This window comes from Hypanus sabinus, chromosome 1 (assembly GCF_030144855.1).
Source record: "Hypanus sabinus isolate sHypSab1 chromosome 1, sHypSab1.hap1, whole genome shotgun sequence".
Lineage (NCBI taxonomy): Eukaryota > Metazoa > Chordata > Chondrichthyes > Myliobatiformes > Dasyatidae > Hypanus > Hypanus sabinus.
Genome location: NC_082706.1, coordinates 90000010 through 90028006, shown reverse-complemented (window position 1 = coordinate 90028006; position 27997 = coordinate 90000010). Strand labels below are relative to the sequence as shown.

The following is a 27997-nucleotide window of genomic DNA, read 5'->3' as shown; positions in this document are numbered from 1 at the left end:
TCCTCTCACAGTCCAAAGATGTATCAGATGGTAGGTTAATTGGTCATTATAAATTGTCCCATGATTAAGTCGGGGGATTGCTGAGTGGTGTGGCTCAAAGGGCCAGAAAGGCCTATTCCATGCTGTACCTCAATAAATAAATAAATAGATCGGTAGACATTCTTGCTTTCACTTCAGAAACATGGTACTTGTTTCTTTTTGTATAGCAAGACAAGATGAGCTTTTATAACAATCTGGTTCATCCAAAACTGGAATTTGGGTGTAGTTTTGGGCACCACACTTTACGACAGGATGTTTTAGGAACGAGATTTACTAGAATGATTCCAGGATGAAAGACTTCTGTTACATAAATGGATCAGAGAAGCAACAATTATTACTGGAACATAGGATATAACATAAGGGTCTGATGGAGGTATTTAAATCATGAACTCTATGGAGTCAATAGGGAGAAATCATTCCCATACTAGAATATGTGCCATAAAATTAATCAACAAAAGAACCAAAGGTGACACAAGCTGGTTTTACATTTTTTTTTAAATCCCAGTGTTCCATATCCTTTTCCACAGCAATTCTAATAATTATAATAATCACTGGTCCTAAATGTTTCCCACTGACATTTTCTCAGCCCATTTCATTCTGCAGATAGAACTGAAGCAACGTCTCTTTCCTTGACAGGTCAGAGAAGTAATGTTCAAAAGGATTCAAAATTCTTACTGAATTGTGTCCCCTATATTGTTACTATTCTGGTCCTTAAAAGGATCATTAAAATCCCCTGTAATTCCTTTATGATTTTTGTGCATCTGTGTTAATTTCCTCAAAAGTTTGCTCTCCACCAGACCTACAATATTTTCAATCAATATTGTCCACAAACTTTCTTTCCTTTCCCTAATCTTTCCCAAGCTCTTTATAGCAAGTTATTTCATATCCCATTTCATGTCTTTTTTGTTAGGCAAGCCACCATTATTGTCAAAACATCACAATCCTGCAAATGCAGTTCTCCAACATTCTTTGAAATGCTTTATGTTGGAAGCTAAATTTCCTTTTGCACTCTCTCTTGGTCTGGTCTTAAGTAAACTGTAGTTTTCTTGTAATCATTAATATACCATTTTTCTCCCTTTCATTGCACCTACCAAAGTGATTTAAATACCTTCATCCATAGCAACAGCAAACACCCTATGAGGATCTTGGTCCCTGCATCACTGAGATGCAGTTGCTACAGTCATATTATCAACATCCTGTAAAAGGGGTTTCTCAGAAATTTTCTATGAATTCAGTAAGTTTAAAAGGAGGGTGTTATGTCAAAGGGAGAGAGATGTGGAACCATCAGGATTTAACAGATAGTCAATTATCAGAGTCTTACTATTTTTTTAATTTAGTAATTAAATTTTAGCAATTTCCACCCAAAGAATTCTGATATTTTCCATTTTCTCGATGGTTATTCCTCTAGTAGTTACAGCTGTGCATTGGAACTTTCTTCCAAGCCTTCTGGCAATTCTTCCAAAAAAATTCTAGCCAAAAAAAAATAAAGGGTAGCTTGATACGAAAACCCGTCAATTTCCCTTTCTTTTCTGGGGGGACCTTGTTTATGAATACATGATGGATAGTATGAAATTATCCCATTTTATTTATGTGTGATAATGTTTAAATTTTCTGAAATACTAGAGTTTCCACAGTTCAACTTTATGTTTTTAGAATGCCAACATGAAATACATTTTCAACATTTATTTAGAATTTCACAAGTAACTGCAGAAACAGGTAGCTGTTACTCTTGTGAAACTTTTATTAAAAGTTCTACCAATACACTCTTAAATGCTTTATTAAAAGTAAGAGGCAAGTTACATTTAGGACAATTTAAATGTTTTATGTATTATGAAGAGAAGCAAACCTAAAAATACAATAATACAACAGTAAATGCTGGAAATACTCAGAAGTTCAGGTAGTATCTGCAAAAAGAGAAACAGAATTAACCTTTCAGACTCATAAAGTGAGACTACATGAACTATAGATATTTGTGGTTTACTTATAAGATATAAGAGCAGAATTAAGCCTTCTGGCCCATTGAATTTGCTCCATTCTTTCATCATGGCTGATTTATTATCCCTCTCGACCCCATTCTTCTGCCTTCTCCCCTTAAACATTCAATCCTTGACAAATTAAGAACCTATCAAACTCTGCTTTCAACGTACCCAATGACTTGGCCTCCACAGCTGTCTGTGGCAATGTATTTAACAGATTCATCACCCTCTGGCTAAAAAAAATCCTCCCTTAACTCTGTTCTAAATGAATATTCCCTCTGTTGAGGCTGTGACTGCTGGTCCTGGACTCACCCACTATAGAAAACTTCTACGCTATCTAGGTCTTTCAAGATTCAATAGGCTTCAATGTGATCCCCACTCATGTCCTTGATTTTAAATTCTAGCCCTCTCAAAATGAATACTAATATTGCAATTGCCTTTCTTACTACTAAGGGAATCCTGCCCAAGTCTTTCTGCATCACTGATTTCTGAAATTTCTCCATTTAAAAAATAGTCTACACCTTTATTCCTTCTACTAAAGTGCAGAAGTTCCTTTTAGTAGTCTTCAGATTGGAAAAAGGGTAAAGAAGTGGGAGTTGGAATATAGTGTGCACTATATAGAGTGTTCTCTACACTATATTCCATCTCTCACTTCTTTGCCCATTTTCCCAAGCTAAGTACTTCTGCAGACTCCCTGCCTCCTCAACACTACATGCCATTCTATCTTTTGTCGTATTGTCTGCAAACCTGGCCACAAAGCCATCAATTCCATTATCCAAATTGTTGATACACGGTATAGTGTGAAAAGAAGCAGTCCCAATACCAACCCCTGCAGAACATCACTAGTCAGCAGCCATCCAGAAAAGGCCCCATTTACTCCTAGTTTTTACCTTGGCTCTTATCTTGGTAAGCAGCCTCATGTACAGTACCTTGTCAAAGTCCTTCTGAAAATCAAAGTAAATAACATCCACTGACTCTCCTTTGTCTATCCTGCCAGTTATGTCATTAAAGAATTCCTAAAGATTCATCAGGCAAGATTTCCCCTTAAGGAAACCATGCTGAGTTGGTAAGGAAGGCAAATGCAATATTAGCATTTATTTCGAGAGGACTAGAATATATGAGCAAGGATGTGATGCTGAAGCTTTATAAGGAATGGGTCAGAATGCACTTGGCATATTGTAAGCAGTTTTGGGCCTATCTAAGAAAGGATGGAGAGGGTCCGGAGAAGGAACTCAACAATGATCCTGGAAATGAAAGGGTTATAAGGAATGTTTGATGGCTCTGGGCCTGTACTCGCTGGAGTTTAGAAAAACGACGGCATCGCATTGAAACCTATTGAATATTAAAAGGCCTAGATAGAGTGCATGTTTCCACAGGTGGGGGGAGTCTAGGACCAGAAGGCACAGACTCAGAGTAGATGGGTGTCCACCTAAAACAGAGCTAAGGAGGAATTTCTTCAGCTAGGGTGTTGCAAATCGGTGGAATTTATTGCCACGGATGGTTATGGAGGCCAAGTTACTGAGCACAGTTAAAGTGGAGATGATAGGTTCTTGATTAGTCAGGGCATCAAAAGTTATGGGGTGAAGGCAGGAGAATGGGGTTGAGTAGGATAATAAATAATCTGTGATGGAATGGCAAAGCAGACCTGATGGGCCAAATGGCCTAATTCTATGCTGTAGTGCTCTATGACTCTGTACCAAGTCGAAATGTATGAATATTATTAAACCTCTAGTGAAGCCCCTGTTCTTAATCAGCTCCTTGTCAACAACATTGGCACTCTGCAATGCTTGGGAAAAAAATCTCATAATCCATCATTAATAAAACCTCAATCAAAGAGATAATTAAGACTGTCTTTTTTTTCTGTTGATCTCTTATATCTCACATTATTCACCACAATTGTCTCTGAATCCTTTGTTATCCTCTTGGCTAGAAGGACATTCAGTTTCCAGCTATCATTGATGATCATGACTACTGTGATTCCTGAATCAGTTCTTTTCTCAACCATTTGAAGTGAACCCTGAAAAGGCTTGTAATTCCCACAACAGCTTAGTCAACACCCAAACTAAAGGTTAGCTTCTTTTCTCAAGGGATCCAACAACCAAATACATGGTAAATATTTTACTCAACTTTTAATAAGTAATTACATGAGAATATAAAATGTTAGTTACTTAAAATTATTAAAATCTTGTTTCTTCAACTATGGGAAGTACCAGAATATAAATAATTACATTGTACTCTAACAATAACTAATTTGCAAACTAAACGGAATTGAGTCGGAACACAGCACAGCTCAAATAGTTGCTCTAACTGTACTTTAAAATCTCATTTACAAAATTAGCAAGAATTTTGTAAAGCAATCACACTAATTGATTTTGCTAGGCAAGTAATAGTAACTCTATAGCTAAATTTATTATGTCTTTAGCTGCATTCAATCTCAGTTAAATGCTTATTTGTAACTTATTTAAAGAAAGTTTATACCTTAAAATCTGTGGTAATTTCCTGCCACTCTTCTTTATTGAAGTCTGCAGCAGTTGCCGGTAAATTGCTTTTACGAAGGGCTCGACTTCTGGGATCCATCTCTTGAACTCTTTTTTCACAAAATGCTGTCAGATCAGGATAATACCCCTCGTCACCCGACCTTGAACAGAGAGCAAGAAACTGAGGTCCTGAATGAAAAATTAACTGCTACAAAAATTGCTTTAACACATAAGAATGAAAGGCAGGAAAATGGGAATGAAAAAGCCAACAAGTACTGGATACAGCCCAATCCATCACAGGAAAAACCCTCTCCACAACTGAACACATTTATAAGGAGTGCTATCACAAGAAAGCAACCAGGTCATGCTCACTACTCGCTGCTGCCTTTGGGCAAGAGGTACAGGAGTCTTAAGTCTCACATCACAAGGATTAGGAACATATATTATTCTGAACCAGCATGGATATTGTCACTCATTTCAACTGTGAACTGATTCCACAACCTACGCACTCATTTTAAAGGACTCTACAACTCATGTTCTCAGCATTATTTATTAATATTATTATTTGTTTCTTTTTGTATTTGCACAATTTCTCTTCTTTTGTACATTAGTTGTCTGTCAGTCTTTATGTGTAGTTTCTCATTGATTCTATTGTATTTCTTTGTCCTACAGTGAATGCCCACAAGAAAATGAAACTCACGGTAGTTAATTGTGCCATATATATAGTTTGGTGATAAATTTGGTAAAAAGTTGACATTATATAAAGGCTGAAAATTAATTCATCACAACTTTCCAACAAGTTCTACAAAACTAAGCATTGTAATTGTCCTTAGGGACTAATACTAGTTCTAATGACACAACTATGGTGAGATGGCATGGTGTGATGAGGATATTTTGACCTGCAACAGGATACAAGTGGGTTGAGCAAATGAAAAAAAAATTGGCCAATGGCAGTCCAATTTCATTAATTGAAGATACATTAGACAATAAAAACAGCATATTGGATCTTGCACTATCATTTTAACTAATACTAATAAAACTCAGGGAAGTATCACAGCCTTCACCAAAGATTTTAGAAAATTCCTACAGACTGACTGTTGCAAGCATTCTGACTGGTTGCATCACCGTCTGGTATGGAATGTAAGAGAGTTCAGAGGGTTACACACTCAGACAACTCCATCATGGACACAAGCATACCTACCCACCCAAAGGAGGTGCCTCAAGAAGGTGCCATCCATCATTAAGGACCCTCATTCATGGCATATCCTCTTCTCATTACTACCAACAGAGTGAAGGTACAGGGAGGAGAATGAAGACAATAGACAATAGGTGCAGAAGTAGACCATTCGGCCCTTCGAGCCTGCACCGCCATTTTGAGATCATGGCTCATCAATTACTATCAATACCCGGTTCCTGCCTTGTCCCCATATCCCTTGATTCCCCTATCCATAAGATACCTATCTAGCTCCTTCTTGAAAGCATCCAGAGAATTGGCCTCCACTACCTCCCGAGGCAGTGCATTCCAGACCCCCCACAACTCTCTGGGAGAAGAAGTTTTTCCTTAACTCTGTCCTAAATGACCTACCCCTTATTCTCAAACCATGCCCTCTGGTACTGGACTCTCCCAGCATCTGGAACATATTTCCTGCCTCTATCTTGTCCAATCCCTTAATAATCTTATATGTTTCAATCAGATCCCCTCTCAATCTCCTGAATTCCAGCATGTACAAGCCCAGTCTCTCTAACCTCTCTGCGTAAGACAGTCCAGACATCCCAGGAATTAACCACGTGAATCTATGCTGCACTTCCTCTACAGCCAGGATGTCCTTCCTTAACCCTGGAGACCAAAACTGTACACAATACTCCAGGTGTGGTCTCACCAGGGCTCTGTACAAATACAAGAGGATTTCCATGCTCTTGTACTCAATTCTCTTTGTAATAAAGGCCAACATTCCATTAGCCTTCTTCACTGCCTGCTGCACTTGCTCATTCACCTTCAGTGACTGATGAACAAGGACTCTGAGATCTCTTTGTATTTCTCCCTTACCCAGCTCTACACCATTCAGATAATAATCTGCCTTCCTGTTCTTACTCCCAAAGTGGATAACCTCACACTTATTCATATTAAATGCCATCTGCCAAGTATCTGCCCACTCACCCAGCCTATCCAAGTCACCCTGAATTCTCCTAACATCCTCATCACATGTCACAATGCCACCCAGCTTAGTATTATCAGCAAATTTGCTGATGTTATTTTCTATGCCTTCATCCAAATCGTTAACGTAAATGGTAAACAGCTGTGGTCCCAATCCCAAGCCCTGTGGCACCCAACTAGTCACCACCTGCCATTCCAAGAAACACCCATTCACCGCTACCCTTTGCTTTCTATCTGCCAACCAGTTTTCTATCCATGTCAATGCCTTCCCCCCAATGCCCTGAGCTTTGATTTTACCCACCAATCTCCTATGTGGGACCTTATCAAATGCCTTCTGAAAATCGAGGTACACTACATCCACTGGATCTCCCCCTTCTAACTTCCTGGTTACATCCTCGAAAAACTCCCAACAGATTAGTCAAGCATGATTTACCCTTGGTAAATCCATGCTGGCTCGGCCCAATCCTATCACTGCTATCTAGATATGCCACTATTTCATCCTTAATAATGGACTCTAGCATCTTTCCCACCACTGATGTCAGGCTGACAGGTCTATAGTTCTGTTTTCTCCCTCCCTCCCTTCTTAAAAAGTGGGACAACATTAGCCATTCTCCAATCCTCAGGAACTGATCCTGAATCTAAGGAACATTGGAAAATGATTACCAATGCCTCCTCAATTTCCAGGGCCACCTCCTTTAGTACCCTAGAGTGCAGACCATCTGGACCTGGGGATTTGTCAGCCTTTAGTCCCATCAGTCTTCTCATCACCATTTCCTTCCTAATGTCAATCTGTTTCATTTCCTCTGTTACCCTATGTCCTTGGCCCATCCATACATCTGGGAGATTGCTTGTGTCTTCCTTAGTGAAAACAGATCTAAAGTACTCATTAAATACTTCTGCCATTTCTCTGTTTCCCATAACAATTTCACCCAATTCATTCTTCAAGTGCCCAACATTGTTCTTAACTATCTTCTTTCTCTTCACATACCTAAAAAAGCTTTTGCTATCTTCCTTTATATTCCTGGCTAGCTTGCGTGCGTACCTCATTTTTTCTCCCCATATTGTCTTTTTAGTTAAGTTCTGTTGTTCCTTAAAAACTTCCAAATCATCTGTCCTCCCACTCACCTTAGCTCTGTCATATTTCCTTTTTTTTTAATGCTATGCAATCTCTGACTTCCTTTGTCAACCACTGTGGCCCCTTCCCCCCCTTTGAATCCTTCCTTCTCTGGGGGATGAACTGATATTGCACCTTGTGCATTATTCCCAAGAATATCTGCCATTGCTGTTCCACTGTCTTTTCTGCTAGGCTATCCGTCCAGTCAACTTTGGCCAGCTCCTCCCTCATTGCTCCATAGTTCCCCCTGTTCAACTGCAACACTGACACCTCCGAGCTGCCCTTATCCTTCTCAAATTGCAGATAAAAGCTTATCATATTGTGATCACTACCTCCTAATGGCTCCTTTACTGCGAGATCGCTTATCAAATCCTGTTCATTACATAACACTAAATCCAGAATAGCCTTGTCCCTGGTCGGCTCTCGTACAAGCTGTTCCAAGAATGCATCCCGTAGGCACTCTACAAACTCCCTATCCTGTGGTCCAGCATCAACCTAATTCTCCCAGTTCACCTGCATGTTGAAATCCCCCATAACTACTGCGACATTACCTTTGCCACATGCCAATGTTAACTCCCTATTCAACTTGCACCCAATATCCATGCTACTGTTTGGTGGCCTGTAGACAACACCCATTTGAGTCCTTTTGCCCTTACTGTTCCTCAGTTCTATCCACACAGACTCTACTTCTCCTGACCCTTTGTCCCCCCTTGCAAAGGACTGAATCTCATTCTTCTCCAACGGGGCCACCCCACCCCCTCTGCCCACATTTCTATCCCTACGATAGCATGTATACCCTTGTACATTCATTTCCCAGGTCTGATCTCCCTGCAGCCATGTCTCCGTTATCCCAACAACATCATAGTTACCTATTCGCACCTGGGCTTCAAGCTCATCCGCCTTATTTCTGACACTTCGTGCATTCAGATATAGAATTTTTAGCCCATTTCTCCTCTCTCTGTTTGAATCTCTGCCTATTGTGCTTAACCCAGCTCCCCGAACTCCCATCGGGCTATACACCCCTAGAATTTTGTTGTCCTTCCTAAATTTACTTATTCTTTCAACACATTTAACTCCATGTTCCGTCAGACCATCCCTCTGTTCATGAGTCCTCCTTATCACTTGTTCCGCCCCATCTTCCTCTACTACACACTTAATATTCTGGAACCATGTAGTCCCCACCTGTCCTTTATTCTTCCTCTCGCTATCCTCTCTCACATTCTGGATCCCCGCCCCCTGCAAATTTAGTTTAAACCCCCCCCAAGAAGCACTAGCAAACTTCCCTGCAAGACCCACACTTAATACTTAGAAATCACTTCTCCCCTTCTGCCGTCGGATTTCTGAACAGTCCATGAGCACTACCTCTTTCCGCTTTTGCACTAGTTGTTTTTATTGTTAACTTATAGTAATTTGTTACGCCCGCATTGTACTGCTGCTACTAAATAACAAATTTCATGACCAATGTCAGTGATAATAAACCAGATTCTGACCTATAGGAATGCTTTAAAAAACAGAAAATTCTGGAAACACTCAATAGCTCAGAAGCATCCGTGGAAAGAGAAACAGTTATTACTTCAACTTGAAGAACTTTGTTGTTCTGAAAGGTATTCAATCTGAAAATTTAACTCTTCTTCTTTCCACAGATGCTACCTGAGTGTTTCTATGATACCGTTCAGATTTCTAGCTCTTCTAGTTTTTTTTGGCTTTAACAATGTAGTAATCTTGATTAAATTATTGAGCATTACAATTACCTTTCTGCAATACAACATATAATATAAATGAACAATTATGTTTTGAGTTCAGGAAATTTGATTAATAATATCCATATTTACAAATCTACAGAAATATTTGTAGATATTCAAAAGAATCAACATTGATCTTCATTTCTGTACAAATATTTCAAAATAGGAAAGCTGTCATGAGTGTGTACCTTAACACTATCAAAATCTTTTCCAGATACTTCACATCTGTGCATTTTTCTATATAGCTGTAATCCAGGTGTTCAACCGGTAAGTTGTATCTTTTGGTGGTTCCTTGGTACATTAGGGAGCTAACTGATTCAGAGCTCATGGCTGGAAAGAATACAAAGAAATGTTTGAATACAAGAAAAACAATAATGTTCTTTGTGCACATAAGTGGCAATTCATACTAGGAAAATAAGTACAAGAAACAAAAAGATGAACAGACTATTTCTTCAAACCAATAGAAAGGAAACATACTTAAAATACCTTTGCTTAACACTTTCTCAGATTTATTGTTAAACATTAAAACAAATGAATAGGACATTCAGCTTTTAGGTTCCATGATAATAATACTGGGAAACTTCTAAGGATTTCATGTTTTAAATCTTTTTACACCAAGATTTATGCCTTCTTTTAACTTCATCTAGCCACTCTTGCTTCTCTCCAATTTTGCTTTGCTTCAGTATTCACCAGTGACAGAGACATTGACGAATGCGAGATCAGTTACTTACAAAAGTGCTGGAATATATTGATGATAAGAGGTTGTATGGGACTTTTGAAAAATATCAGGACAGATAAGTCTATGAGGCCGGACAGGATATACCCCATGATACTACCGGAAGTAAGGGAAGAGATTGCAGTGCCTTTGGTGATGATCTTCGCACCTTCATTGATGACAGGAGTAGTATCAGAAGAGTGAAGAATGACAGAGATTATTCTTTTGTTCAAAAAAAGGTAACCGGGATAATCCTGTGAATTATATAGAGCAGAGAGTCTTATATTGGTGGTGGGCAAGCTATTGCAGAGGATTCTTAGAGTCATGACTTAGAAGCATTTGAAGAAGCATAGACTGATTAGGGATAGTCAGAATGGCTTCGTGAGAGGCAAAGTCATACCTTCTAGTCTTCAGGAACTTAAGCAGTGGCTAATGAAAAGCAAGGAACTAACTTATAGACTTTAGAAGAGGGAAACCAGAGGTCCATGAACCAGTCCTCAGAGGATCAGAGGTGGACAGGTTTCGCAACTTTCAATCCCTGGGCGTTACTAATTCAGAGTAACACCCAGGGTTGGTAACTTATTCTTCATCTTTTTATAGTCATCAAATTAAGCTAATCTACGGTTCCCAACCTTCTAAACCAAATGTATGCTTCCTTTGTTTTCTTGACCATAAGATTAGCTTTATTTGTTACAAGCACCAATAACTCTCATCCATCAGTTTCTTAAACTTGCCCAAAATTAGGTTCGTTCCAATTTAGGAAACTAACCTATGGACCTGGCCTCACACACAAAATACTGGAGGAACTCAGCTGGCCAGGCAGCATCTATGGAAAAGAGTAGGGTTGAAGTTTGAGGCCAAGGTCCTTAAACAGGACTGTAGAAAAAAAAGATAAGGAATCAGAGCTAAAAGGTGGGGGAGGGGAGGAAGAAACACAAGTTGCTAGGAAAAATTGGGAGGGGTGAAGTAAAGAGCTAGGAAGTTGATTTCCACAGGGATTGCTCTCAACGTGAATCCCTTGTCCATTCAGCCCTCCCCACTGATCCCCCTCCTGGCACTTATCCTTGCAAGTGGAACAAATGCTACACCTGTCTCTACACTTCCTCCCTCACTACCATTCAGAGTCCTAAACAGTTGTTTCAGATGAGGCAACCCTTCACCGGTGAGTCTGTTAGGGTCTTATGTTGCATCCAGTGCTCTTGGTGTGGCCTCCTGTCTATCGGTGAGACCTGACATAAATTGGGATACCGCTGAGTTCCTACGCTTCATCTGCCAGAAAAAGTGGGACCTCCCAGTGGCCACCCATTTTAATTCCACTCCCCATTCCTATTCCGACATGTCCATCCATGGCCTCCTCTACTGTTGTGACAAGGAGACACTCAGGTTGGAGGAGCAACACCTTATATTCCGTCCGGGTAGCCTCCAACCTGATGGCATGAACACCGATCTCTCGAAATTCCGGTAACGTCCCCCACCCCCCTTTTCCCTCTCACCTTATCTCCTTGCCTGCCCATTGCCTCCCTCTTTTCCATGGCCTTCTGCCTTTTCCTATTAGATTCTCCCTTCTCCAGCCCTGTATCTCTTTCACCAATCAACTTCCCAGCTCTTTACTTCACCCCTACCCACTCCCAGTTTCATCTATCACCTTGTGCTCCTTCCTCCCCTTCCCCCACCTTCCAGCTCTGTCTCCTCATCTTTTTTTTTCTCCAGTCCTGCTGAAGGGTCCCGGCCCCAAACATCAACTCTACTCTTTTCCATTGATGCTGCCTGGCCTGCTGAGTTCCTCCAGCATTTTGTGTGTGTTGCTTGGACTTCCAGCATCTGCAGTTTTTCTCCTGTTTGTGTGTGGACCTGGCCTATTCTTTTCCATCACCATCTTAAAATAATAGAATTATGGTCACTAGCCAAAGTACTCCTCCTTTTCTTGTTTCTGATTTCTATCCACATGGCCTCACTAAACAATCTTCCAACAATGTTGTCTCTAAGCACTCCTGCTACTCCCTTATGTTTCAAAGGAGCAAGAAGACTGCACGGCCTGGATGGTGGAGATCATCTATATCCAGCCCCAGTTCCTTGACCCAGCTTGTCAAAAGCTGCAGCTGGGTCCACAGATGTAGTTATCATTGATATCGTGAGGTTCCTCGACTTCCCATATCTTGCAAGAGGAGCGTTCCACTGCCCTAACTTCCATCCTGCCTACATGTTCAGCTTGTCAAGCACTCTGGAACCACAGCTTCAGCTGGAGACAAAACCATGTTCCCAACCCCTGCTGTTCTCAATCCGAACTATAAATCTGGCTGCATACTGCTTATTCATATTTCACTACATGCCAACAGGAAATCAGACGTAACCTTCTCAAGGCAAATAGGATTCACCCAACACCACAGGAGAGAGCTTGAGCTACACACTATATATGACAAAACTCAGTCAGCAGAGAGCAATAGTAAGCAGGCCTTTGCAAATCAAATATACTAAATTATAGAGCTTATACATAGAGCTTGTCAATTATTTTGATCAGTCCAAAAGAAGTCTTAATTCAAACAAGGAGAACTATATCAGTACAAGAGATTAGTTGGCTAAAAGTAATTAAAATCTTTGGCAATAAGATACAGGAGCAGAATTTGCCTATTTAGCTCATCAGCTCCATTTTACCAATTACAGCTGATTCTTTTCAACTTCATTCTCCCTCTACTCCACATAATCCTTAACCCCTCCTTATTAATCAAGAACCCATCAATCTCTGCTTTAAACACACATGGTGACTTGGCCTCCAATGCTCTTTGATACAACCAGTTCCACAGATTTATTACCATCTGGCTGAAGAAATTCCTCCTCATCTCAGTTATGAAGGGATATTCCTTTACTCTAGGGTTGCGCCCTAGGATCCCAGATTTTCCAACTAACAGAGACCAAGTCTTCTCCAGGGCTTTTAATTGCCTTTGTATGCTTAGCCTGTCAAAGTTTTCTTCAGACACTTTGGAGGTGAAGTTAGAGTAGGACAGATATAAATAAAATCTTCTTAAATATCCCCTTGGGAATCATGGATAACTTGTTTCTACTCAATGTCTGTGCATTCTAAAGGAGATCATGAGGACAATTTGAAATATTCAGTCCCTGCCACCAGTGAAGCAGGTGCTCAATAGGGTGTATCAGTGAGAAAACATGCATTTCTAGCATTAAAGCTGTTTTGTGTGTCCTCCCAATACATAGAGATGAGATTAATAATGTCATCCCAAAAAATTCTTTATAATTTTGAATACTCTTGGACAAGGTATTTCCATGAGTCTTTGGGGATATTACACTTTTTTCAAAGAAGCTTAGAAAACTTAACTGGCGAGACAGGGTCTGGAATAAATCTATGGAATCTGGTGTCAGGTAAATGACTGCCTGTAGCGCCTCATTTCCTAGCGTATCCGAACCGACTCACAATTAGATAGCCTACGGGGGTTTGCGAGCACAGAGCTTTGGAGCCTCTTCGCCATGGGGGGCCGGTTGACAGAGGCTTAAAAGTGAGGCTGAAGTTTTCGAATAAAGTTTTTCCTTCGACTGCAGTTACCGACTCCGTGTCGTAATTTTAGCGCTGCTTGTAGCACACCGCTACAATTGGTGACCCCGACGGTCCAAACGATTTTTGGACCAGAAATGACCGACGCCGCCTCTGTTCATGCGGTTTCGTTGAAACTGCCGGGTTTCTGGACACAGCGCCCGGACCTATGGTTCCAGCAAGCCGAAGCCCAATTCCACGTTCGCCGGATCACCTCCGAAGACACCCGCTACTACTACGTGGTGGGCTCCCTCGACCAGGACACAGCTGCCCAGGTCGCGGAGTTCGTACAGTCGCCCCCGGCAGACGGCAAGTACACGGAATTCAAAGCCCTGCTCCTCAGGACTTTCGGACTCTCACGGCGCGAGCGGGCTGCCCGTTTACTGCGCCTGGATGGCTTGGGCGACAGACCTCCATCGGCTTTAATGAATGAGATGTTGTCTCTGGCCGAGGGACACACAGGCCTCATGTTTGAGCAGGCATTCCTGGAGCAGCTGCCCGAGGACATACGCCTGCTGCTGTCCGACGCGGATTTCAGTGACCCCCGGAAGGTGGCAGCCCGGGCGGACTTGCTGTGGAACGCCAAAAAGGTGAGCGGGGCGTCCATCGCACAGATCTCCCAGCCGCGCTCCCGGCAGCAAACCAGTCCAGGCCCGGCCGCAGAGTCCACTAACCCCCGGCCCAATGACCACTGGTGCTTCTACCACCAGCGGTGGGGCGCAGAAGCCCGCCGTTGCCGCCCGCCCTGCAAGTTCCCGGGAAACGCCAGGGCCACGGAGTTCGTACAGTCGCCCCCGGCAGACGGCAAGTACACGGAATTCAAAGCCCTGCTCCTCAGGACTTTCGGACTCTCACGGCGTGAGCGGGCTGCCCGTTTACTGCACCTGGATGGCTTGGGCGACAGACCTCCATCGGCTTTAATGAATGAGATGTTGTCTCTGGCCGAGGGACACACAGGCCTCATGTTTGAGCAGGCATTCCTGGAGCAGCTGCCCGAGGACATACGCCTGCTGCTGTCCGACGCGGATTTCAGTGACCCCCGGAAGGTGGCAGCCCGGGCGGACTTGCTGTGGAACGCCAAAAAGGTGAGCGGGGCGTCCATCGCACAGATCTCCCAGCCACGCTCCCGGCAGCAAACCAGTCCAGGCCCGGCCGCAGAGTCCACTAACCCCCGGCCCAATGACCACTGGTGCTTCTACCACCAGCGGTGGGGCGCAGAAGCCCGCCGTTGCCGCCCGCCCTGCAAGTTCCCGGGAAACGCCAGGGCCAGCCGCCGCTGATGGCTACGGCGGCTGGCCATCGGGATAGCCTCCTGTATGTGTGGGATAGAAGGTCGGGACGCCGGTTTTTGGTCGATACTGGGGCTGAGATCAGCGTTTTACCTCCTATCCGAACCGACTCACAATTAGATAGCCTACGGGGGTTTGCGAGCACAGAGCTTTGGAGCCTCTTCGCCATGGGGGGCCGGTTGACAGAGGCTTAAAAGTGAGGCTGAAGTTTTCGAATAAAGTTTTTCCTTCGACTGCAGTTACCGACTCCGTGTCGTAATTTTAGCGCTGCTTGTAGCACACCGCTACATGCCTATAGAAGCTATTCAGCTGTAATTAGGGCTACAGTGAAGGAGCATTGCCTGCAAGAAGAAATAAATATTGATTCAATCTACCCGCCACTGAATTTTGAAGATTTTGCACAACGAGAATTCAAATTTAAAGTCAAGGTAAATATGCATTCACTGGCTACTTTATTAGTACACCTTTAATGCAAATATATAATCAGCCAATCATGTGCCAGCAACTCAGTGCATAAAAACACGCAGACATAGTCAAGACATTTACTTGTTGTTCAGACCAAGCATCAGCATGGGGAAGAAATGTGATCTAATTGTCTTTGACTGTGGAATGATTGTTGGTGCCAGTCAGGGAGATTTGAGTATCTCAGAAACTGCTGATCTTCTGAGATTTCCATACATGACAGTCTCCAGATTTTACAGTGGATGGTGCAAAAAAACAGTGGCTCTGTGAGCGAAAACATCTTATTAATGAGAGAGGTCAGAGGAGGATGACCAGACTGATTCACGCTAACAGTAAGGCAACAGTAACTCAGATAACCATGTGTTACAGCAGTGGTGTGTAGAAGAGTGTCTCTGAATACACAAAATGTCAAGTGTTGAAGTAGATGGGCAAAGACATACCTAACAAAGTGACCACTGTATATGTTACCATATACTACCTTGAGATTCTTGTATGCATCTACAGGAAAATAAAGAAATAGAATAGAATTTATGAAAAAACTATACACAAAGACTGACAAACAACCTGCATGAAAAATAAGACAAATTACACATAGAAAAAATAAGTACTGAGAGCATGAGTTGTAGAGTCCTTGAAAGTAAGCCTGTAGGTTGTGGCATCTCTATCGTACCTTGAGGTGCTAAGAATGTGGTCTATGTGTTAGAAGCATACAAAAAGGATTACTACTGCCCGGAAGACAATAGCATATCTTGATCTTCAAATATCTTTTTTCTTCAGAAAACCAAAAATTATCTGGGACACAGAAAGCAAAGGTGAAATTCTCCATAGGGCAGTAAATAAGAATTAATAACTTATAAATTTATAAATCATCTAGAAATATACATTTTAAAGAAATAAAAATGCAAAGGGAAAAGCATTCCGTAAGGGAAGAGCAATTAAAGATTGTTGAGACTCAGAACATTGGCACTTCTCCTCTCTCTCAATCCCAGATACTGCTCAACCCTCTGAGTTCTTCCAGCATTTTGTTTTTTTTGCTCCAGATTCTAGCATCTGAAATCTCTTGTGTCTTCTAGTTATCGTAAGGATTGAGAAGATTTTATTAATCAGGAAATGATAGCCAAGAAATGAATCATGGAAAATAAAATACAGTAAAAGATTCCAACAATATGAAAAGCATTTGCGAGTTAATTCATCTTCCATTCTTCCATGATCTCTTCTTCCTTGGTATAAAATTCCAGACCGATATTCTCAGTCACCTTTTGTCCCTGTCATCTCATATATCGTTTCTCCTGGTAACAGTAATCACAGATAAAGAACTTCTGATCACATCCATGTATTGTTCTCCATCTCAAATAGTTACAGCAAATGCAGGTGTCCATGCAGCCTGTTGAGTCTGTAATAGCTCCACAGGAGAATAATTGAGCTGGTCTCACTCTCTCCATAGCACTGCAAATTATTTCTCAAAAGATGTTTATTTATTCAACTCCCTACAGAATGCTAAAATTAAATCTTCCTCCACTTATGCTGGCTGAGGTCAACCACAGATGTTATGTCCCAGCTATCAATGTTATTGGCGCAGTGCAAGATCAATGCGAGAGCGGCAGTCTCTGTTGCAAAGCTCTCATCCATAAGTAGTCTCAGCCTGCTGGAGATGCAGCGTTCCTTTCTATGCGCTTGTTTGTCTTCTGCTGCTTTCATGAATTTGTCCACCTGACTTAAGGTGTTGTTTCAGGGTGCTTCTGCATTTAGTGCAATCAGCTGCAAGTTCTTCCCAGGACTCAAAGTTGATATCCAGCACCTCATGTTCCCCTTGCAGACATCCTTATAGCACAGTTGTGGGTGGCCAGCGGTTACATTACCTGAAAGCCTGCTCACCACAGCGGATATCTTTTGGAATGGGGCCATCCTGCATTCAGCTGACGTGACCCAGCCAGTGCAGCTTACACTGTGTGAGCAGAATGTACACGCTAGGGAGGCCAGCATGAGAGAACCTCAGCATTGGGTACTTTTGTCCCTCCAGTTGCTCAAGATACGACAAAGTCCCCTTAAAAAGTGCCAAGCCTTTTCTCCCATTTAGCATATGATGTCCAGGCCTCACTGCTGTACAGCAGTGTGCTGGTGACACAAGTGTTGTAAATTGCTATCTTTGCTTAACTGAGTTTGGAATTCTTCATGTCTCCTGGTGAGGCAGGGAAGTGTTCATGCAGCCTTTCCAATACGCCTGTCAAATTCTGCATTGAAGGAGAGGTTATCAGTAATTATGGACCCCAAGTATGTCAACTAATGAACAACACCGCGTTTGAATTTATGACTGTGTCTTTTCCCAAACTGTTTGTCTTTTTCAGGATGATAGTCAGCCCAAATCGCTTGCCAGCCTGGGAGAAACCGGGGGTGTTGTGGAGAATGGGTTGCAACTGCTGCATCATCAGCAAACAGCATGTCACTGATCATAACCTCGAGCACTTTGGTTTGGATCTTAGGCAAGCAAGGTTAAAAAGCTAGCCATCCGATCTAGTGCGGAGGTAAATCCCCTCTTCTGCAGTGCCAAATGCACGCCTCAGAAGGGCAAAGAAGACCCTAAAGAGCGTGGGGCAAGAACACAGCCTTGCTTAACACTACTAATTATGTCAAAGGGCTCCAAGGGTTGCCACTAAACTGCACAGTCCCTTTCACGTTGTTGTGGAAGGATTTGATCATGGTCTGTAGTCTTAGGGGGCAGCTTAACTTAGAGAGGATCTGAAAGGGCCCATCTCTGCTGATCAAGTCAAATGCCTTGATCAATAAACGCAATGTAGAGCAACTGTTTTTGTTCTCCACAATTCTGGAGCTAGTGGAGAGAAAATTTATAGTTGACCTTCCAACACAGAAGCCACTCTGTGATTCCAGATAGACAGGTTCAGCCAACTTCTTTGCCAACAACGTTCAAGAGGGAGATGCCCTTGTAGTTGTTACGGTCAATTCTCCCACCTTTATTTTTGTAGAAGGTAATGACCTTGGCATCCTTCTTATGCTGTGCTACAGCTCCCTCCTGCCAGCAGTAACAGAGGACTATATGCAATAGGGTAATCCATAAGATATAGTAGCAGAATTAGGTCATTTGGGCCCTCAAATCTGACCACCATTTCATCATGGCTGATCCACTTACCTCCTGTCTTCTCCCTGTATTCTTTCATGCCCTGTCTAGTCGAAAATCTATCAACCTCTGCCTTAAGTGTACCTAAAGAATTGACCTCCACAGCTGCCTGTGCAAACGAATTCTAGTCCTCTTGAAATTAATGCTAACATTGCATTTGCCTTCCTCACCACTGACTCAATCTGCAAACTAACCTTTAGAGGATCCTACACAAGGACTCCCAAATCACTTTGCAACTGATTTTTAAATTTTCTTTCCACTTAGAAAAGAGCCTACCTTTTTATTTCTTCTATCAAAGTGCATGACTATACACTTCCCGACACTACCCCATCTACCACTTTTTTGCCCATTCTCCTAATCTGTCTAAATTCTTTAGTAGCATCTCTACTTCCTCAAAACTACCTGACTTTCCACTTATCTTCATATAATCTGCAAACTTTGCAACAAAACCATCAATTCCATCATCCAAGTCAGTGACATATAACATAAAAAGAATTGGTCCCAACACAGACCCCTATGGAACACCACTAGTCACTGGCAGCCAACCAGAAAAGGCTCCCTTTATTCCCATTCTTTGTCTCCTGCCAATCAGCCAATCTTCTATCCATCTTAGTATCTTTCCTATAATACATAGGCTCTTAACTTGTAAAGCAGCCTCATGCGTAGCACCTTGTCAAAGGCCTTCTGAAAATTCAAGTACACAACATCCACCAATTCTCCTTTGTCTATCCTGCTTGTTATTTCTTCAAATAATTCCAATAGTCAGGCAAGATTTTTCCTTGAGGAAACCATGCTGATTACAACCTATTTTATCATGTTCTTCCAAATAGCCTAAAACCAGATCCTTAGCAATCGACTCCAACACCTTCCCAACCACTGAGGTCAGACCAACTGGCCTATAACTTCCTCTTTTCTGCCTCTCTCCCTTCTTGAAGAGTGGCGTGACATTCATAATTTTCCAGTCTTCTGGAACCATTCCAGAATCTAGTGATTCTTGAAACATCATTATTAATGTATCCAGTCTCTTCAGCCACCTCTTTCAGAACCCCAGATGTACACCATCTGGTCCAGGTGACTTACCTACTTTCAGACCTTTCAGTTTCAAGAACCTTCTCCATAGTAACGGCAACGTCACACACTTCTGCCCCTTACACTCTGGAACTTCCACCATACTGCTAGTGTCTTCCACAGTGAAGTCTCTTGCAAAATACTTATGTTTGTTCGCCATTTCCTTGTACCCAATTACTAAATCTCCAGCAACGTTTTCCAGTGGTCCAACATCCACTCTCACCTCCCTTTCGTATTTTATGTCTCTGAAGATGATTTTGGTATTCTCTTTAGTATTACTGGTTAGCTTACTTTCGTATTCCTTCTTTTCTTTTTAATGGACTTTTTAGATGACTTCCATTGATTTTCAAAACTTCCCAATTCTCTAACATTTGCTCTATTATAGCCCTCTCTTTGGCTTTTATGATGACTTTGACTTCTCATGTTAGTCACAGTTGAGTCATCTTGCCTATAGAATACTTCCTCCTCTTTGGGATGCATATATCCTGTGCCTTCCAAATTGCTTCCTAGAAATACCAGCCATTGCTGCTCTGCCATAATCTCTGCCAGTCCTTTTCCAATCAATTTGGCCAGCTCCTCTCTCCTGCTTCTATAATTCCCTTTACTCCACTGTAATACTGATACATCTGACTTTAGCTTTCCTTCTCAAATTTCAGGGTGAAATCAATCATGTTATGATCACTTTCCTCTAAGGGTTTCTTCACCTTAAGCTCTCTAATCAATTCTGTTTCATTGCACAATACCCAATCCAGAACAGCTGATCTCCTAGTGGGCTCATCCATGAGCTGTTCTAAAATGCCATCTCATAAGCATTCTAGAAAATCCCCCTCCTGGAATCCATCATCAACCTGATTTTCCTAACCTACCTGCATATTGAAATTCCCCATGACTATTCTAACATTGTCCTCTTTGGCATGCATTTTCTACCTCCCATTGTAATTTGTAGATCACATCCTTACTACTGTTTGGGAGTCTGTATATAACTTCCATCAGAGTCTTCTTACCCTTGCAGTTCCTTAGCTCTACCCACAATAATTCAACACCCTCCAACCCTATCTCACCTCCTTCTAATGATTTGATTTCATTTTTCACCAACAGAACCATGCCATTCCCTCTGTCTACCTGCCTGTCCTTTTGATACAATGCTTATTCTTGGATGTTAAGCTCTCAGCTGTAATCTTCTTTCAGCCACATACCAGTGATGCCCACATCATCATACATATCACACAGTGTTTGATCTGGCCTGGGGGACTCCCATCATTACATGGTGCCTTACCTGAGGCCAAGCTGACGATGGCCTTGCTGAGCTCCTCTGGGGTTGTCTATGTATCCAGTTCTTCCATTGTCAGCAGGCACTCAGGAGTCCAGGGCTGAGATGGTGACAGTGTTCACTCTGGAGTTGAGGTCAGAGTAATGTTCTATCCATTTCTCCATCTGTTTGCCCCTGACTGTAATTATTTCCCCATTGATGAATTTGAAGGGACCCATCCTGCTCTGAGATGGGCTGAGGGCTTTCTTAAATACTTTCTTAATACATACCCCCGATATTGCTTGTTGGTGTTACAGTCCGGATGTCTTCACTGAACTCCATCTAGTATTTGCTGGCACAGCACCTGGCAGTCTGCTGAACTTTTAGCATCCTTCCTTTCAGCTGGTGAATGCTTATACTCAGCTGGGGCAGCACATTTGGCTTCAATGATGGGGGACATCTTGTTGGATGTGGCTTTGAACCAGTCGTGTGTTTTTGAGGTCTTCTTTCCACAGTTAGCTAAGGCAGTGCTATAGATGGCAATCCACAGAAACTTCCATTTCTCTGTGAAAGTGTTTTCAGGCTGCTGGGCACTCAGTTCTTTCTTGAAGGACTTAGCAAATACTCCAGACATCTTGCTGACATCAGTGCAAGAGTTTCCTTCTTGTTTAGTATGATGGAATTTCTTTGACTGTGGTCTGATGCTGTACTATCCTATGTTCTATGCTGCTGAAGGAGCACCTGACTAGGATCAAGTCTAGCTGCCTCCAGTGTCTGGAGTGAGGGTGTCTCCAGGAAACCTTGTGTTGATAATACTCAAGTATGGTAGGTGGAGAACTCTAGCAATTGGCGAAAGGTCTCAGCCCGAAACGTCAACCATACTTCTTCCTATAGATGCTGCCTGGCCTGCTGCATTCCACCAGCATTTTGTGTGTGTTGCTTGAATTTCCAGCATCTGCAGATTTTCTCATGTCTAGCAATTGGTGTCCGCTCTCACTCATCTTGCCTACATCGTGACCTAGGCAGGAGGTCCATGAGTCATGATCTGCACCACCTCTGGCACTGAACACACCCAGGAGAACAAAATGTTCTTTGCTGGGGGTACTCCTTACGGTGGCTGCAAGGTTCTCATAAAACATACTCTTTGCCTAACATGTGGAGCCCAGTGTGGAAACGTACACACTGGTGAGAGTGTAACTGGATGTTTGGTGATGTTGAGGTGAAGAATAAGGAGTTACTCAGATTCAATGCTGCCTAGTTTCACCATCTTCAACAAGGTGTTCCTCACTGCAGAGTCTACTCCATGCTCTCTGGGCTCATCAGGGCCCTTGCCTTGCCAGAAAAAAGGTGTAATCTTTCTCCTTTAGTGTGCCTGAGTCAGCCAGATGCATCTCCTGGAGTTTGGTTATGTCCACATGAAGTCTTTTGAGCTCCTTTTTTATTACACCTGTCTTCCTGACATTACAAATGGATTGGAGGGTATCAGAGGCCAGTTATGATTATCTAAACAATCTAACATTCCAATTTTAGAGCTGGTCTCTTTCATTGTGTTGTCCTGCACAGTGCAGCACATTCAGAGTGCAGTTCAGATAATACCTAATCCCCACTCACCCAGTGAGGAAAGCAGACCATGGTCGTACAGCACCTTTTTGACTGGGGGCTGCCCGGCTTAAAACAGGCAGTAGCTGTCCAGTGAGATCCAAGCATCTCCCCCACCGTTGGAAGCAACCCCTAGCACCACCCACACACTGCGTCAATTGAACATAGTGGGCCATAACTGGTAACTGCTGCTTCTCATGTTGTGTTAATGCCATGAGGCAAAGCTGGGGTGTCCTCTCCTGAATATTGTTGTTGTTGCAAGGTCAAGTCGATACTCAAGCCAATACGCAAGCTAGGCTAGTACAATATGGAGAGCAAGCTGTTGCCCATGTAGCAGATACCCCCTCTCCATGCAGCTGATGAATCCAAGGGAATGGCAGAGACCAATACTGTTTGGCACCAGCTGCATTGCACAAGTTGTCAGTCAGCATTGATCTCAATGTAGGGCTGCCTTAGTGACTCCAGCTCCAGAATTTTCCCCAGGTTTACTCCTGAAGCCATCCCTACGAGTGGATATAGCTGCAAGGCAGCACCGATTTATCAGAGTTCTCCTTCTCCTAGATGAGCTATCAACCATGGCTGACAAGCCCCATCTGCCCAAAGCGACTAATTTTAAGGCACCGGTAACCCGCCTTTGCCCTTCTCCTGTCAGTAGAAATGGTCCTACCAGGCTTAGTAGCCAAGCTACACATGAAGCATGAAGGCCAGGAGTTGGACTTGATTGTCATGGGCTATTTGAAACACACAGCATTGGGAGCATTTAGACAACAGACAATAGTTGTAGGAGTAGGCCATTCGGCCCTTCGAGTCAGCACTGCCATTCACTGTGATCATGGCTGATCATCCACAATCAGTACCCCGTTCCTGCCTTCTCCCCTTATCCCTTGACTCCACTATCTTTAAGAGCTCTATCTAACTCTTTCTTGAAAGCATCCAGAGAATTGGCCTCCACTGCCTTCTGAGGCAGAGTATTCCACAGATCCACAACTCTATGGGTGAAAAAGTTTTTCCTCAACTCTGTTCCAAATGGACTACCCTTATTCTTAAATTGTGGCATCTGGTTCTGGACTCCCCCAAAATCAGGAACATGCTTCCTGCCTCTAGCATGTCCAATCCCTTAACAATCTTAGATGTTTCAATCAGATCCCCTCTCATCCTTCTAAATTCCAGTGTATACAAGCCCAGTCTCTCCAATCTTTCAACATATGACAGTCCTGCCATCCCAGGAATTAACCCCATGAACCTACGCTGCACTCCCTCAATAGCAAGAATGTCCTTCCTCAAATTTGGAGACCAAAACTGCACACAATACTCCAGGTGTGGCCTCACCAGAGCCCTGGACACCTGCAGAAGGACCTCTTTGCTTCTATACTCAGCTTCCCTTGTTATGAAGGCAAACATGCCATTAGCTTTCTTCACTGCCTGCTGTACCTGCAGATAGTGGGAGTTTATCCCCACTAACCACCATACCCCTCACCTCCACCGGCTATGACAACCTTAAGGAACTTCCACTACTACAGCATATTCCATATATTAACTCACTGCTTTTTTTGCTTGTCACTTTTAGCTCTTTTGTCAATCCATTTCATTCCATGTACCACTGAGCAGCTGTCGGTGCTGAAGAGTTCAAAGTCAAGAAGACACAAGCGGTAAGATCCAGAATAGCACATGTATTTTTGTTCAATTGATTTTCGACAAATGGAGTCTATCAATTTTCTACTTGAGCTTGCTAATGGTGAACAACCAATTGAGGTAACCACAAAATTACATCCAAAAAAAGGGACACAGAAATCCTGAGCAAAAACCAAAAAATAAGTGCTGGAGACATTCAGCATGTCAGACTGCTTCCGTGGAGAGAGAAAATGGTTCAAGTCAATGGTTCAAATCAGTAACCGTTCAGCAAAACAGAAGAACACTAAGAAAAACGTTCTTAAAGTGGTGATCAGGGGATGCGGTGGAAAGAGAACATTTGTGATAGAGCACTGACAAACATACAAAATGCTGGAGGAACTCAGCTAGTCAGGTACTGACCTAGGTTGTCCTAGTAAAGAGATATGACAGAGAGAGTAACAAATAGGACATCATGAAGTGTTTGAATACAGTAAATAACGGAAGAAAAACCGAGAGCTGAAGGACACATGTTTAAGGTGATTAGCAAAAAACAATGGACATAAAGAGAAGCTTTACCTGCAATGTACACCGATGATCAGGAATTCAGTTTGACCTGAAAACAGACTCAATTTTAGCTTTCAAAAGGGAATGAGATATATTCCAAAATAATAGTGCTTAGAACATATATCAAAGATTGACAGAATAAATAAGTTTAATTTGACAGAGATCAATCGACGTTTACATAATAGCTGAAGGGAATGAAATACCTAAATAATAAAAAAGTAACTGACAGTGTTTAGAACATATATCAAAGCTTGACAGAATATTTAAGACAAAGACCAATAGATTTTTACATTAAGTGAATAAAGCGTTATGGGTTTAATACAGATGTGGTGATAACATAACTGATTAGTCCCGACCTTACTACATCGAAAGACGCGAGATAGAGATACCGTATGGGTTTTCCTATTTTAACCGGTCTACTTTTTCCAATTAAAACAGCGCAAATTCAACGTGCTGACTGGGAACTCCTATGCTGGAATTATTCTATATTGTAAATCGTTTTAGTACGCCATGCGTGTATTAGGCGCAGATTTTTTTAGCTGCCATTTTGTAAACATCGTAATTTGTGACTTTTTGAAACAGCAATTCCCATACTTTAAAGTTTGTAGTTTAATTTCCGACACTCTTTCATGATCTGTCTTCCAGTAATCAAAAACAAGCCGAAATTTTTAAAAGAGAAAATAAAAGCGTTACTCTGCGTGGCGCGTTTCCATGGAAACGCAAAGCTCAGCGCCGATGGAAATGAACAAGTTATTATTTTTAATTTAAAGTACGCGTCTTTCTTCAGGATATACCTACAGTACGTAAGTTAATGGACAACTATCTAAAAGTTTGTACCTGCACATTCACACAACGAGATCTCCCAAAAGAAAATCCAAAGTCTCTTAATTCCTTTCTACCCAGAAACCTACGCGGCGGAAACGGAGAGAATCTCAGTACGTCACCGGCGCGAAATTTGAAACTCAGAAATGTAGCATTTCTGCTACGTGAAAGTACATCCAATACTCCGAACATTGATTGTTTCAGCGATGTGTGTTATTTTCTTTCGGGCAGAGATTTAATCCAATATTACCTCTTACCTCTGGCTGAAACCTTTTGCAACCCTGTTCCTAGAATGCCAGCACCAAGAATGTGTATACCTTTCAGCTGGGTCAATATGATACATCCAAAATGGTCACTCAAATCACTCCTGCACTTCACTTTTTCAATACTCAGCCTCATTTTCTCCAACGGAGATAAAATTGTGGTCAACCAAAATTTATGTCGACTTTGTCCCTCCCAAAACAATAGTCTCAAAAGTAGTAGTATTCCTTTCAAATCCCTCCGCAGTGTCACCCTGTACTACCTTTGCAATCTCCTCTTGCCCTACAGCTCTCCAATATCTGTACTCTTTCAAATCTTGTCTCATTTGTTTTGGAGTTACAAAACATAACACTCTTAAATACTGTATCAGCCGCCTGGGTTTTTGAATGCAAGACTCTGTGATAGCTTTCAGAGTTGATTGGATACATATGAATATATGCAGTTGTTGAAGTTCCTGCCACCTAGTTAGTTTGTACATTTCACATGAAAAATAAAAGAATGTACATACTACACAGGCAATGAGGTTCAGAGTATAGATGAGATTGCGTGAACCACACGCAAAAAAGTGTGCTGTTCAAAGGATGATACTTAGAGCTTAACAGAATGGGAAATTCTGGTGGACCTTGTGGAAAATGATCTAGCTAGATATCAAAGAGCAACTTTATTCACTATCTACATTCACATGTATTAGGAATTTGTAGTCACGTTATTCAGAGTGCAACATGCATGATAAAATGGCATTCAACAATTATAAAGAATAAATAAATACAATGGTTTCCGATTAATTGGGACACATCGGGACTGGTACAATTTGGGACAATTAACTGGCTGCCCCAATTAGCTGAAGATTCATGGAAATAGTTAAAAAGGTTTTTTAAAAAAAGACAAACTACCAATTAACTGAGTAACAAATTATGTATTTAAATGAAATACAGAATAAAGTAGAACACTACAAAAACTACTACAGTACTATAAAACTGTGTAATAATTCTTAATAGTTATTGATGGAGGAATTCAGTGTTCATGTTCACTGAGATATTCTTTTAATTGGATGTAAATGAACAAAATTTATGCAGAGACCTGGTACAGATAGCGGGCCACCTTCAAACAAAGCTTTCAATGATTGCATTCTCCAAATCTTCATTTTAATTGTAGCAGTCAAGATGATTGTCAACACCTCCAAATTCTTCATAGTTCGTAACTTGTTAAAGCAGTGAAATCATTTTGCTTTTGTTCCTGGCATCTCTGAGCCTGAATGCTTGAAACGGCACAGGCAAAACAGTTTTGAATTGCCTTTATTAATCGCCAACTATCAGTGACAAAAATCACTGATTTTTGAACACAAACACATGAGTGATGCTATTTGAAAACTGTTCCCTCTAAGCAGTGTCGTGTCAAATAGTCACACAACATGCATACAACTGACACTTGTTAGTACAGGTTCAGCAACATAACATAACATAACATACAAAACATAACCTGCCCCAATTAAACTGCAGTCTCCCAAATAAATGAAGGGTTTTCTCAATTTGTTTTTGTTAGTATGTTTTTCTAAGAGTGGTCACAAATGAGCAGCTGCCTGATTAACCGTTGGCTAAATTAACTTGAATCCATTGTATATCAAAAAAAGTTAGAGGTTAAAGAACAGAAATGGAGTAAAAATGCAGAATAGATAAATTACAGCATGCATTTTGGTAGAATCAAAGCCTATGCAAGATGATTAAAGTTTTTAGTACAGATGGAGATGTTTTCTCATCCTCATGGTCAAGAGGGTTGAATGATGGCATTACTCTTATTTATTTGTAACTTATAGTATAATAAAGTTAATGTCTCACTCATCAAAGTTGGGGAAATGTTGTGTAGTCATCTTCACCCAAGAATCTCAGAAATCATTGAAAGCTGCAATTTTGGCATACATTGACAAAAACCAAAAGCAGCATTGTGTATTACATGGTTGAAGAATTTTTGGTGTCACTATATTTTCAGGTTGATTTTATACTGTTCATTGAGTGATCGATTTATCTGAACTTACAGAGGAGTTCATTCTGGCTTTGCTTTTAAGGTCACAAAGTTTTTAAAAAAGCATGTTATCCAAAAAAGAAATTCATTGAAGAATGCCGCAAAGTTTCAAAATGGTTACGAGTGACTCGCAGATTTCCACCAATTTCTCTTTATAT

At 41.7% G+C, this 27997-nt stretch overlaps 1 protein-coding gene across 7 annotated transcripts in view; it reads right to left on the bottom strand.

Annotated features, from left to right (window-relative positions):
• LOC132395291 (sperm-associated antigen 1-like) overlaps window positions 1–25680 on the bottom strand; it is a 151397-nt gene extending 125717 nt beyond the window's left edge. Inside the window, exons 1-5 of one of the 7 annotated variants that reach the window (XM_059971703.1) lie at window positions 25575–25632; window positions 24750–24786; window positions 16184–17744; window positions 9692–9833; window positions 4494–4653 (exon numbers count right to left, since the gene is read on the bottom strand). In XM_059971703.1, the coding sequence (XP_059827686.1) occupies window positions 4494–4653; window positions 9692–9831 (300 nt within the window). In that variant the 5' untranslated portion in view covers window positions 9832–9833; window positions 16184–17744; window positions 24750–24786; window positions 25575–25632. Of the gene's footprint in view, window positions 1–4493; window positions 4654–9691; window positions 9834–13645; window positions 13803–14151; window positions 14285–16183; window positions 24698–24749; window positions 24787–25574 lie in introns of those variants that run through there. The other 6 variants (XM_059971684.1, XM_059971712.1, XM_059971721.1 and 3 more) reach the window with 6 other exon arrangements.
• Between the last annotated feature and the right edge of the window lie 2317 nt (window positions 25681–27997).